The sequence below is a fragment of the Sciurus vulgaris genome, assembly GCF_902686455.1.
Source record: "Sciurus vulgaris genome assembly, chromosome: 7".
NCBI classification, from domain to species: Eukaryota; Metazoa; Chordata; class Mammalia; order Rodentia; family Sciuridae; genus Sciurus; species Sciurus vulgaris.
Window position 1 is genome coordinate 86,559,053 of NC_136467.1, and position 15,060 is coordinate 86,574,112.

General features: G+C 32.1%; 1 protein-coding gene across 9 annotated transcripts in view; it reads right to left on the reverse strand.

Annotated features, from left to right (window-relative positions):
- The window catches only part of MYO6 (myosin VI), a 136,709-nt gene that overhangs the window by 2,247 nt on the left and 119,402 nt on the right, over positions 1 to 15,060 (reverse strand). For 3 of the 9 annotated variants that reach the window (XM_079146500.1, XM_079146502.1, XM_079146503.1), the window contains 8 exons: positions 14,652 to 14,812; positions 12,556 to 12,582; positions 12,134 to 12,163; positions 9,430 to 9,468; positions 6,525 to 6,628; positions 5,350 to 5,481; positions 2,654 to 2,680; positions 110 to 328 (listed from right to left, as the gene is read on the reverse strand). In XM_079146500.1, the coding sequence (XP_079002626.1) occupies positions 110 to 328; positions 2,654 to 2,680; positions 5,350 to 5,481; positions 6,525 to 6,628; positions 9,430 to 9,468; positions 12,134 to 12,163; positions 12,556 to 12,582; positions 14,652 to 14,812 (739 nt within the window). The remainder of the gene's footprint in view (positions 1 to 109; positions 329 to 2,653; positions 2,681 to 5,349; positions 5,482 to 6,524; positions 6,629 to 9,429; positions 9,469 to 12,133; positions 12,164 to 12,555; positions 12,583 to 14,651; positions 14,813 to 15,060) is intronic. The other 6 variants (XM_079146505.1, XM_079146504.1, XM_079146506.1 and 3 more) reach the window with 6 other exon arrangements.

Sequence of the window (15,060 nt, forward strand, 5' to 3'; positions counted from 1 at the left end):
CTCAACCCTGAAATTAAATGAATTATTACATTATATATTAGAATATTTCCCTTAAGGGGTTCATAATTCTTTTCATTTTGTACATGTTTTTCACATGAATCATACACACCAGCCACAAGAAGGATGGGTGGCTTGTCAGGATGCAGTTCCATTTGCCGGGCAATCCAGGGTCCATCAAAATGGGCATACCACCAGCCTTTTTTTTTATTCTGAGGGTCTTTGTACTGGTCAGCAGGGCGGATGAATGGAATGCGGAAGAAACGCTGCTGCCGGTTCATTTCCATCTCCTGTTGCCTGGCAGGAAGCTGAGCTGCTGGGTTCTGTTGAGCTATCACACACAACAAGAAAAGTCACAACAGCTAAAGTGAAAAGAAACAGCCTTCAATACTATATACACCAAGAATGTTTACCAAAAAGGGAGGGGGGGTTTCCTAATAGCAAACTTACAATGTAAATATTAATCAACAATAAATGAATCCAATTTACAATGTGATTTCTTAGAACTGTCTTTCCCTAAAGATCTTCCTTGGCAATGCATGCAAGGGTGCACACATACCACCACCACCATCACCACCACCACCACCAAAACCCTAGCAGATTTCCACAAATGACTGTCAGCAGGAACCTGAAATAAACTTGCATGGCAGAAAAAAAAACATTATCTACTACTATTATTTACTAGATTTCAAAAGTTCTCAAACAAATTCTGCAGAGTAACTTCTGTTGGACTATTTAAAGAAAATAATAATGTAAAAAAAAAATCAGAAAGATTTGTTAATCACTATTTTACAAAATGTGGAAGCCATGTAAAAATTTTTTTAACCAACTGATTTGGAGATTTGAAATGGCCAAGATAACACAGATATTAATAATATTTAAGTAAATTCAAAACAAAACCACCCAAAATACCTACAGAGTAAGTATGAACTTCCCTTACTTTGAAATCACATTTCCCTTGGAAATCCACTGAAATAAGTGGAAAGGCTATAGTACTTGCTTCTCCTCATCAATAGAAAATAAAAGTCTTTGCTTTCCTGCTAGTACTAAGCAATGCGCTCAGGTTAATCTTTCTTCCCTTACTCAATTTTCATTATAGAGCAATTAGGTTTTTTTTTAATCTTCAAATACAAACATATCCCTGGAGCAATGACTACATCTTTAACAGCATAATTTTGGTAAGCCTGTTTAATATGCTTTATACTCACAACTTTAAAAGTAGACCAACAATTTACTGCAGTTCCAAGACTCTCAGTATGAAAATCAAATTATGTCAATGAAAAATTGTATAAGATACATATGGTATAAAAAATCAAGGACACCCACATAGCTTTTGTAAGAACTTTCAGATACTGAGAGGATGAAAATACTCTCACTCTACTTTTGGCACCATGAAACAGCAAAATGGTTATAGCGGTTGAATTTATTTCTTTGCAAACCAGACAAAGAAAAAAGCAGTTAGCAAAGCTATATACACCTATGAAAGAATGAGAAGCCAGTTTTGTTAGTGACTTTAAAAATCCGCATCACCTTTAGCATATTAACAGAGATGTGCTTATTTATTCTTTTGTTCCTGTTCCCAAAAAGCTACTTACAGCTCAGTAATTATACTTATGTTAACTTAACACTAACACCCTTAAAAGGCTCAAAAAACAAAAACCCCTTTCTTCCATCTTAAGTAGTGAACTAAAATTTAGTGCCCAGTTGATTGGAAATATACTATAAAATTAATTAATTTCATTAATTAACCTACTTTTTTCTTTTAAAACAAGTCTGTTGTAACTCAACATGTTGAGTACAATTTAAAAAACAAAGTCTCTCCTAGTCATTTCTACTCATGAACAAATTGAAATTTTGTTGAGAAAACTAGCAACTAGTATCTATCTGGAAAAGTTTACAAAAAGATATTAAATAGCCTGAAACTAATCTTCTAAATGACTTTCTTTCTCTTCAGAGTGCATTATCTTCAAAAATGTGAAATAAGTTTCAAATATAGCCCTATAAATTATGAGAACACAATAAAAAAATCAGGCCCAACCAGTTAGTAAAATGAATATGGCATTATATATAAATCATATTGTTCACCTGATTCTAGAAGAAATCTAGTGTATACTAAGGGTACCCAAAGCTTCTAAATTATAGAAGAAGGTACATCACAGGAAGTTATGAAAGTAAAAAAATAATATTCTCTTTCTATTAGGAGGAATCATCATTAAACTTTTGACATTCCCATACAGAACTCAAATCTCTTTGGCTAGAAGTTCAGATACCATCAGAGTTTGAAAATAGTGTTTTGAAACCAGCACCTAAAAGTTAGTCTTTGTTCTAAAAGATCAGCTGCTAAATTAAAATAGTTTTGCTACAATAAGAATTGTGTATACTCAGTTAAAATGTTAGTTATTTTAAAAATGAAAGTAATTTGAAAAAAAAAACCAGAATAACTTTAATTAGATTTGTTTTGCATATCTATTTTGGAATGACTCAAACAAAAGCATCATCTCAAGTTAAAATGTATCTTTAAAAGGATAAACCAACTTTAATATACTACAATTCCACTTTAAATTGTAGCAAAACAATATTTAACAGAAGTTAGTACTTTGTAAAGTATTTTAACCCATCTTCCAGTTAGCTCATGAGTTACCACCCATTGACTTACGTGAATTGTTCAAAAATGATGCAAAATCTGTGAACAAATATTTTATGTTGAAGAAAAGATAAAAATGCCAAAACCATTAAATGATCATTTCTAATTTGTAAATCCATCCCATCAATTGAGGTGGTGACTAACAAGTAAATATCTTAGCATTAAGCCAAACTCTCAGAACTACCTACAAGTAGATGCTGTTTTCTATAATTTTGGGACCCAGTAACATCAAATAAAAACCAAACATAATGACTTAATAGACATAGTACCTTTATCATATATTCAGTATGTTTTAATTTCTTCAAATTTTCTAAATTTTAAACTCACGCCATTTTTGGTTTGAGAATTGTAAGATAAAATATTTATAAAATCTTTGTTTTAAGCAAATAAATATTGTACATATTTATGGGTAATTTGTCACTGCCCTTAAAAATTACTTCTGAAAATCTTTTTGTGCAGTGAATGAGTTGAAAGCATGCTTGTTCAGCACAGCACAGGAAAGGGGTCTGAAGGCTTCTCACTCATTAACCATTGGCCATGAAATGTCAATGTATTATTCTTGGAGGCAATAATATTAAGTTATATTTCTATTAATCAATTGTCATTTTACTTTCTCAAATGAATAAATTCTAATCCTAAATATCAGACTATGCAGGAGTTCCTTTTAAAGTGTGTCTAGCTGTCCCCTTAGGAAACCACCTAAGTGCAGAATTTTCTCAACTGAACTGTTAATATGCATCTTGATCCCCTTCACCTTTCCCTTTAGCTATGCTCCTGTGTCAGGCTAAATTTTGTAAGAGAAAAAAATACAGAGAAAAGCAAGATAGGTACTTTTCCCAGCAGAAGTTAGATTTTATCCTGAAAATGGCTCATAATCAAATCATTTAAAGGTTAAATACATGCAGACTATGTTCACATAAAATCCCCAAGTTCACTCATAAACCCAGATAGCATAACTAGGAAATTTTCCTAATTTACTCTTTTGTTGTCCCAAATAAACAAGGAACAGAAACAGTACTTAAACCTACAAAGTGTGTTAAATATTACTTGCATCTTTTTGGGCAAAGCTAGATAAATAAAGCATCAAAGTTTGGTTTAAAAATATATGAAATATTTGTGTGCTCATTTAAAATCTGTGCACCAAATATTTCGATATTAGTTTCCTTTTACTTTAGGAAGTACAATCATGGAGATATATGAATTGTGAAATATAACATAATGAAAATCTTTTCAGGGTAAAGGTAATAATTAGAACATTTACAACTAAAAAGAATAGTTCATTGCTATTATTTACAAAACAGAAGTAACTTGTGCCAGAAATTTAGTATACAGACAATGAACAGGTAATGGAATCATCCTGTCATCTTTAATACACAGAGAAAATATGTTTAATGGAGCTTCCATTTGCCATTTTTTAGTTATAGGTAATGTCTCAATGTCACTTCACAGTGTTATATTCTGCCTGGTTAACACCCTTTCAGCTTTCAACGGCACTAACATCTTCCTTACTAAAAACAATATTACCCTCAATCTATTCCTTGCAACAATTCAGAAATGCTAAAATTTCACCATTTAACTGACTTTATTCAATTTTTGCTTTTATTTACTTGGAAGGTGGTAAGAAAAGCATAATACATCCAAGAGCTCATTTTCTAAGGAAAATCGGGTCATGAATTACTAAACCCTACTGTCAAGTGTTGAGAAAACATCCCTGTTTTAAAAAAAGATATGGAGCCTGCTGTCACCTTGACATTAACTGGAACTAAGCTAATAAATCATGACAGTATAAAAGCAGCAAGTTGAATAAATGAAATTTCAATAATTTCTTTTTTAGACTGAAATTACAACCCACATATCACAGGTATTCCCAAAATTAATGTTAAAGCTTGTGTTGCTTTTACTATGTTAAATCTAGCCTGTTTCATTTTCCAATTTCAAATAAATACTTGGCCTATTGCATAATAAGGTCCCAGTCCCAAAAAAGAAAAAAAAGAAAAAAAATCAATCCATGACACAACCAAAACACTAGTCTGAACCAAAGTAACATTTCTCACTCACATTTTTACAAAACTATAAAAGAGTTGCAGTGAACCTTTTATAAACAAAGTAATTAAAATGCTAATGGAGAACACATGGACCAATTCCTTTCTTTTTCTAGGCTAGAATCCTATTCTGAGAAGAAGCGGAAGGTACTGAGGCCTACATGTTAAAACCATAACAATATTTGGGTATTTCAGGGAAATACTCCAAAAAACTGAGCTACATTAAATTAAAAAATAATAAAAATTGTAGAAAACAAACACACTCATTGTCTTATGTAAAACTCATTTAACATGGAAAGTAAAAAAATCATAGTAATCTTTACATTTTCACATGTAATCTTGATGTCTATGAATGTTTATGTGTGAAAAACTAGTATTTGTAACAGCAGCAAAGAATGTCTCCAGTACAGACATGAAAATTCTAATCTCTAGAATTTATTTTAACAAGCAAATTCAATATATTTTAACATAAATAGCTTTAAAGATGTAGTTAATAGAAATAAAGCTACAAAAGACAGGCCACCATGGCTGTTATCAGGTTCAAAGGATTATAGTCCAGAGTAAGAAAAAATTTACATTGGATATTTTTACCTGAAAGTCTTACATAGTTAGATGTATTTACATACATATACGTTGGAATGGTCAAAAGTAGAGATTTATTTTTACCATAATCAGTAACAGACTTTGGAGCACGTTGCTCTGTTTCAGTATTTCTCTTCTTATTCTTAGATTTCCAAGCATGATACACTTTTAGCCTCCTGTGAAATTCTTCTCTGCAAGCTGCCAGGAGCTCAATATCTATTGATTACATACAGTCAAAAAACAAAAACAAAAAAATAACATCTTAATTTATTCACCTAACATAATTATTCTGTGGCATAAAAAGATACACATACATCTATCTATCCATACACACACACACACACACACACACACACACACACACAAACACATAAAAGGTTTTTGCTTTTAATTCAATAGTGTAAAACCCAAAGTAAGTTACTCATAAAAACGAGCAATTTATAATATAGTCTTTTATATTAACAGAGCATTTTCTCAAGAATTATTACTATCTTACATCATTTGTCCTACACAAGAACATTGGACTAAACAGGTCTTCTATATAAGAAGAAACTGAACCAGAAGGTTAACAATAAAAAGTTGTGCTCAAAAGTAATCCAGATTTAGAAGCAACACATTTTTTATGTTCACAATTATTCAGATCTACTCAGAGAAGAGGAAAAGAACACAGTGAGAAATTCTGTCCAATTATGATGTTTTCATTCCTAGTCACAATGTCCTGAATTCAAACACTGTGACTTAAACAAGAACATAACTATGTGGGGTCCTCTGGATATTGTGTTTTATACAATTGTTCTGTTGGGAGAAAAATAGATTTAAAAAGAAAGGACTGCATTGCTATTTGTTACTCTGTATTCATGGGCTAAAAGATTCAGACATGCAGGTATTTAACTATTACAAATAACATTACCAAAGCAGGTCATAATGTGTACTTTCTCCTCCTCTCTGGCCTGGGTAAGACAGGCAAAATGAATTTGATTTAACAAGTATTTGTAACAAGGTTTTATTTTAAGGGAACAAAGAGTAACAGACCAGTTTAAGTTAATTTACATGAATATATATATATATATATATGCCATCCCACTCTATATCTGATGAATATATATACAGCTAATGTTAAAAAAAATACATTAATATATATTTCTCAAAATCAAAAAAAGGAAATTTCAACAGACTTAAAAGAATACCCAACATAGTTATTTATTTTATTGCCTATCTGTATGGACCCTTCCCATTTTTCCTCCTCTGCATACACTTACCACAAGAAGTATTGATGGTATCACGTAGTTCTGCATATTTCCATTTACTAAGATCATGTTTCTTGGAACCAGCAGCTGCCTTGGTAGCTTGCACAGCAGGACCTCTGAAATGATTATATATTTTTGCATATTGAAACTTGAAACATTTACTAAAGAGCCAAGAAAGTACATATAAGTTTGAGCACTGGAAACAACAGTTAGGAAAACATTATAATTTTTGTATCTTTGACAGATGAGATTAAAATGGTGTAATAGTGGACTGGGGGGTCTAGCTCAGTACTAGAGTGCTTGCCTAGAATGTGTGAGGCCCTACATTAGATTCCCAGTACCTGGGAGGGGGGGAAAAAAGTATGCTAAAAGATGGCAAGGTAAATTAAAATTCTCCAGCATGCCACTTGATAACCACCTTACATTTTACATCAGAACTTCTGATCTCAATATTCCAGTTACAGCAATTTTCCCAGACTTCAGTTTAAAAATTCTGATGGATATATAAACAGCTAATGTTAAAAAATACATTTATATGTATTTCTCAAAAACAAAAAGAAGAAATTCCCAAGAGATTTAAAAACTCACTAGCACACCTTAATGGTTTTTCTATGAGTTGTTAGGCTGTACAGTATCATCACCTGCAGGGGCTGCTGAAAGTTACAGATGGTCACACCTACAGACTCAGAACTCCCTGGGCATGTGGATGTTTACAGGGTCCTCGGGTGAGTAGCCAAACTGCAACAAAGTCAGTAAAGATAGGCTAAAAGAATGGCTAGAGTCTAGAAACACTTAGAAAAGTTCCATAAGCAGACGAACCATATCCTCATATTTAGTGAGTCATAAGAGTAAATTTTAGGTCATGAAGCAGACAACAGATTTCAAAGGACACAAAGTATTGTATCTTGTACTTTTTAGGAGGAACATTTCTATGAGAAAAAAGGAAAGAAAACACTGTAAGGTACTCAATGAGATGGGGGGTAAATTCAACCTTTTCATAATAATGCTATTCAGGGTGAAGACTTGGTTTTTATGCAGTTTGAGATAATTTATCAGAAAATATGTGAATAATTTCTGTAATAATGAACATTACATTTAAGCAAAAGATTACACTTTGCACATGGCAGACACTCAGAATCAAGTGTCTCAATTTAACAAAAGAAGAACTGAAACATCAGACTTCAAGATATGAAAAGGTAGCACAAATATTAAAATAACTAAGAACTAAAATTCTGCTTCTCAGATATAATGCAAAAAAATTCTCCTTTATCATCCACTATTTGGAAAATATTTCCTCTTAAAGAGGGATAATCAAGCTATACTATCAAAAATAAGCTTTATGTTCTCACCATTCTATATTTTAAAAAATAACAACAATCCTAGCAAATAGTCGAGATACAGATGCTTAACAAATGTTACTGGAAAATGATATTTGAGAGTATATTACATTCTTCCTGAAGGAAAGGAAATTGTTCATTCAATATTATGCTTAAAATGAAGTAAATAAGGTATCTTTGACCCTTTATGGCCTATGTGTACTTTCAGTTCGGAGAACAAAATATAGCACATTTCAAACTACATGAGTAAGATTGTTTGACATGGTGATTGTCTTACATATGACTGGATTTAAAAAATGTGTGGCCACTTAATCCTGCCTGTATTTTTATGGTAAAAGCTATTTTAGATTTACTGCAGAATATATTTATTTTTCAAAAACTGTATGACTGACAATTTTCCATGTAGCTTTTTATTTAATTGCTTTGCTCAAAAAGAGCCAGCTGTGTGTCAGCAAGGTCTCTCTACTACCCTTAACAATAAATTATACTTAAACACTTATTCAACTATTCTTTTCTACATCCCTATACTAACACTCAATAAACTGGCCTCCAATTTTTTTCCTTTTTTTGGTCTATTCTTCCAGGAGTCTTTTCTAGAGGACTAAGCTGAAAATTTTTGTGGGTTTTGTTTTCTTTTGAAAGAGAAGGTTAATCTACATAATACGGTTTTATAGATTGTCAGAATACACAAAAGAGATCAGAACATACGTAAGGACATTTTGATACTTTTATATATTTTTGCATATGATTTTAAAAAATAATAGCTTTTCATTCATTTTATTTCAAACAAAAATACACTTGCTAAAAAACAAAAAAAAAAAAAAAAAAAAAAATTGGGTTCAGAAGTCCATGAATGCAATGCATGTAAGTGCTTCCCCTCCACTCATCTCTGGAGTAAAAGTATTAAAGGTGTACTTTACTGATTATTAGACTTGTTATGAAGACAATCATGTAAACAATATACTAAAACAGTAGCAAAACTGACTTGATTTTTAAGAGTTAAGACTTTTAATTAATCTTGTAACTTCAAAATTGACAATTAAAATGTTATTGGTTTACATTTACTTATAAAGGTGATGGACCAGAGCCTGTCAGGAAGCTATTTTCCTTGGGGAGTCTATCTGTACCAGTGGCTTTAGAAACCACTGGTGGAGCAGAGCTCCTCAGGAGCCACACTCTTCCTCCATTTCCCCTTCAACTAGGCATTGTAATTCCCAAAACAAGGGTAGCACCCCTCAGAAGGAGTTTTAAAAATACTTCTTTCTTTTTTTTCTGAATGAATGGAAGGACTCCTTTACTGAGACTGTGTTGATTGGGGCCAGTGATAAGCAGGATGACAGGGAAATGTCCCATTCAGAATGTCAATTTATCCTCACCGAGAAACATGAATTTATAGACTATTGCTTTTTATCTTTTTCTGTTGGGATGAGATGAGGGGGAAAGTGACATCTCTTGTATAGAAAATTTAGATGGAAAAAAGAGTGGGTCATTCATACAACAGGTTCTAGTCCAAATAATCAAAAGTAATTTAAAATGTGATTTTGAGGTGAACACTATTTCCCCAAATACCCTGAACTAACCTACTTAAAAATTCTGACATTTCTTTGGCCATTTGTTCCCTATAAGAAAAATGATAATACAACATAGTTATATATAAGATGCTACACATAAATTGCTTTAAAAGATCTAAAAATATCATTACAAGTTTATATTTTCATTATGATTATCCATTTATTAGCCATTTATAATTATTTTACTGGGTAAAAGTCTAAGATACACTTTTGACAAATCTATTAAACATGGAAAATTTTTGTTTAAATCCTGTTAAAGTCATTTTTTGGTAGAAAGTTATTGATATCATTAAGACCATGCTTCTGTATTTCTTATATATAGAATATAAATAACATGTTCTAAATGCATACGAGAAATTTGGCAGGATGGATTCATATAAGAATTTTTACACCAGTCTTGCTTAGTAAATATTAATTAGACAAAGCATCACAGTGGTAAACCAAGCTGATATATTTTACAGTGCTAGAGTTTAAATAAGAATTTAGCGTAGTCAAAGATCTAAAACTCCAAATCAAAGAATGTTATTAAAAAAAAGAAAAAGAAAAGAAAGAAAATCAATACAAACACTTGTTAAATGAAAGAGCTGAAGCATTCTGACCTTCCAAAGATAAATATCTCCCAAGGCAAAACATTTTTCTTTATTACCCGGGAGAATGTAACTTTTCTTGATATTTGCTTACTTTAACTCTGTGAAATGAAACAGAAGCTTCACTGTGCTCATCAACACTTTAACTACATAATTTTATTTTCCTACCCTTGTTCTTTTCCTTCATAATTAATCATATTCCCATTCATTCTATTAATCAGACTTTGGTAACCTCAAAACCTTACAAATTAGAAAAAAATCATAAAAAAAGAAGATGAATATACTTGCTACAGGGCAGTTTCCTGGATGCCTACAAATGACTGGGATTAAAAGAACAGAAGCCTTCTGTATTTCTCTTTCTTTGTAACAAACCTTGGCTACAATTAGGTAGTGGTGGAGGTCTATCTGAGCAAGCAGAGCCAGAGGAAAAAGTAAACTTTCAAAACTGATGAGGAAGGACAACAAATACATAACACACAAATATAATCTAACAAAAAGAATCTTTTGAGCAATACATTTATCAATCTTAGTTTCTCAGAATTTTCTAACCTACAAACTCAGTATAATTTTGATAAGTAAACAAACAGTATAATTTTGATAAGTATTATTAATACTACTATCATTCCACCTCAAGGTTTCTTTTTTTACCATCTCTTTGTTCTGAATCCTCCATTTGTTTCCCACAGCAGGTTTCAAGGGAGTCAAATGGCTTTTCAAACTTCTTTACCACTTGATCTGTTGATTGTACAGGAATTTCTCTGTACACTTCACTAACACAGTGTAGGCAATCTCTACTATACTTTTCTACCTGACCCCACATTCAGATACACCTGACCTATATAACAAATTCACTACACCAAACTCACTAGACAGAAATGGTCCTTGTACACAGGTGCTATTTTCATTACAATTTTGCTAAACTACATGCAAACCTTCATAATTTTACCTTAGACATTGGCTGCCAGGCTTATTTAACTCAAGCTCAATGGTAACAAAGTTGGGTATCCTAATGGAGGGTGGGCAAACAGTGCCTCTCAGAGAAAATCTTTGAAATTTCTGGAGTGCATTGAGACATGGGATCAGGAATTTCAAATATCCTGCACAGGAAGAACCGTCCCATGACCCATGTAACTTTAACATATCTGCCAGACTATAAGGGTGAAATACACAGATACAAATACATATTTTACATGTGAACAAAGCTTTACACATAAACATGTTTTTTGTAGTTTTAAAACAATTTTTGTAGGAACACAAATACTGTGTAATTGAAAGGAAATTATATATAGTTCTGTTCGGAACTTTAAAAAGGACTGTTCACAATTTCATGGCATTTGAGCTTGACACAGCACTCCTATATTAATCAGCATTTGTAGTTACAGCATTCATGGTGATTTCTATGTATAAGTAAAAATATCTGATTACTTGATTATGTCTTCTGTTGCAATTATGCACAAGTACTTTCATATTAAAATAAGTTAGTGTTTTATTATAAATGTCTTGTTATTTTTCCTTTACATGCAGTTTTTGGAAAGACTTATAGTTTACATAGTCTACACAATACTCGCTATTCATACTCAAGTCTGATAGATCTGGGAAGCATCACAATAAAGGTTACATCTGGAGTCCTGAATACTGTTAAAATTCAGATTTTATTTCTGTCTCAGCTGCTACTAGTATTCACTCTCTGTGGGGAGACTTACATTACAAAAAAGACATTATTACATATGTAACTTCAGAATATGGCCTATTTCAGATATTAATAGAATTAAATATCATATATTCTTAAACCTAAATATTTTACTTATTTATTCCTCCACATCTGCTGCTATAAAGATGTGAGGTAAAGGAAAGTTAAAAATATGTAAAATAAACCAGTATTAACACTTAAGTAAAGACAACACACACACACAAGGAGACCAAATCAAAAACTACTGAAATTCAGCATCATTTTCCTTCAGAGAGGGAAAAAAAATAAATAAATAAAACAATAGTGTTATCTCATCTCTTTTAATAAAAGGAAATAAATTACTCCCAGAAGGAAACTACAGCTCCCCACAAAGTATCCATACTCCATTGGGAAAAAAAAAAAAAAAAAAAAAGGAAGGTAAAGAAAAATGACATACGGTGTCATTTTAGGTCTTGTTCCATCATTTCTGTGAAAAGAATATATTTTAGTTAACATCATAACCAACTCTGAATTATAAAATTCTACATTGTGTCAATTTGTGTTTCAATTATTTTATTCATTGGTTTAAAAAATTCAGTCATCTTTCATCTATAAGAGATCATTCAGAATTTTCATGTTTTTAAAATCTTCATTAAAGTAATTATAAAAGAATAAATTAAAAGCATTCAAAGAAAATTAAAGAGCAATACATCTAGATTGGAAAATGGGTACATTGTGAGATTCATTCTTAACAGAATCTGGATATTACTTCACAATTTCACTTTCAAATAATTTGAAATTGTCACTTTGCATCAAGATTGAAACATGTAATTGATTTAGATTATATTTTAAAACACACATGTGAAAAACAATTCTTACTTAGAAGTTACTCCACAGGAATCTAAGCTGGAAAAGCAACTTAATATTGTTTACTATGGCAAAATCCATCTACATATATTTTTGTAACACATCACAGAGCCCAAGAACATTTTTAAGCTGTTTCTTAAGAACAGATTTACTTGGAGGAAAATTTTCTTTCATAAATTTGACATAGAAAGAATTCAATGCTAACAAAGGTAAAATAAACATTCACAAACATTGAATTCTAGTCCATAGAATGAGATAAAACTATCAAACATAGAATATCTACGTAGAACATCATCATAATGAAATGCTGACACTTATAGTATGGAGTATAAAATAACCACAAGAAGGGAAGGAGCTCAGAGAACCTGAGGGTTGTACAATAGGGCTGCAGAGGAGGAGCCATCAACCCTAGGGCTATCCCACAGTAGAACAAATTCAGTCTCTGCCTTTAAAGTCCTAATGGCTTGAATATTTCATTATTTCAATTGTGGTTTTCATTAACTAGATATTATGAGATATTACTCAATAATGGTCCCATTAACTAGATAATTATGCTTAACTTACACTACAGGCAACCTGTCATTTACATGATTTTACCATGAAAATCCTAAATGTGTACCCTTTCTAGAGTAGATTCAACCTGAAAGAAGTGTACCTTCCTGAAAAGAGGAAAGGAATCTACATATAGGCCAGTGACTCACACACAGCATATGGAATGGCAGTGGATATAGCTTAACATTCAAATGCATAAACATAAAGCTTTACAATGAACACCAATAATGAGTCCACTAGTAAGTCACTAAGAAATGAACTTCACCTACAATAAACCCTGCCCTGTCAACTGTTGTGCTGCTGCACAGACATCAGAGCATGGCTCCCTGAAAGCCTGGCCTAGCTGCTAGTTAGTTCTCTAGTCATCCCAACAGACACAGGCATAAGGAATAGAAGAGCAGCCAAGCTGAGTCTGCATATACAAAAGCCACAGATGAGCCGAAATATTTTAGTTTTAGTGAAAGCCCAAGTATTGGACTCAAATTCAGAAGCTTAAAAATAACACCTTTTGTTTATAATAGGCCTGGAAAGTTCATTTACCACATAACATAGTTTCACATATAATTCAGACTTCAGAGCTTCTCAAAATAATCACTCACTAGTGTGAAAGCAACTTAACAAACCCTTTTCCTGCCCATCTTTGTTTTCAGCTAATTCAAATTGCAATTTCCTTTAAATCTGCCCTGCAATTTGAACCCAGGCCTTTTCACTTTACAAAGAGCTCCGTCTAGTGGTTGTAATTTAACTACAGTTTTGTTACATTTAACTATATTTTGTTACATATATTTGCTGTTCAGTATACACACAGCATATATGTCAACATACAAGAGTCCTACAAGTTAAGTTTTGCTTGTTTTTTAACACATAAATTATCAAAATAACCAATGTTTCTTTATTAAAAATTTTAAGTGAAAAATATTAAAACCTCCCTGAAACTTCTTGTAAACTATTTAGAATTTCCATATTCCTCCACACTCCTTTATGATATTTAGAGAAATCAGAGGAGCCCAAATATTTTAATACAATTAATCTCCCTTATTGGGAAGGAAATCCATTTATTCAAGACATTGAAGGTTAAATTTCCTATTCTTTCAAGTGTTCAGAACTATGACACAGTAAAAAGTAAAAAAGTAGAAAAAAAAAAAAAAAAGAACTTTAGGAAAATAAATAAAAATACTAAACTCAAAAAACTGGCTTACAATATGGTTAATAATTTCTATCAGGGCTTAATGACAAGGACTTGGAAAACTGATGTCTACCTAATACTTAATACTCTTCAGACAACTTCAGAATAAAAGTTGAGATTATTTTCTTAACAGAATACTCACTAATTGAAATTTTAGTTTTATTTTTTCAATAGTTCAACAATTCAATGGCAAATCAGTTATTCCACTCATTTGGGTATAAAAGTAGATATACTTTAACAATGATTTTACTTCAAACTTATCAGGACCTAAAGGGTATGATTTTCTCCTGTTCTCTTTTACACATAAATGAAAAGCAGAGAGATAAAGAAAGCAAAGGACAGGTGCAACCCCCCCCCCCCCACCCTGTACCTCCGGAGTGCCAGGTCTCCCTGGGCTTCGTCACTGATGAGCTCAGATTCACTCTGGGCAATCCGCAGGGCCAGCTCCCGGTCCCTGCGCTCCTGCTCCAGAACTGCTTGCTGCTGGGACTCTTCTTCCCTCTGTCGGGCCAGCTGCTCCTCCACCTCAGCCTGCCCAGCAAAAGAGCCATTTCACCAAGAATTCTTCACATGTTATTTGATCACTCTCATTATTACTTAAAATAAAAGGAAAACCTAATGATCCACTATATACTTGTTAATAAGAAATAAGGGAAAATAAGTATATGTAGTTATATATATATAACTACATATACTATATATAGTTACTATATATATTTGTAGTTATTAAGGGATATATATTGTTTAACCACAAATCCCCTAAAGTCTTACTTTTTTCC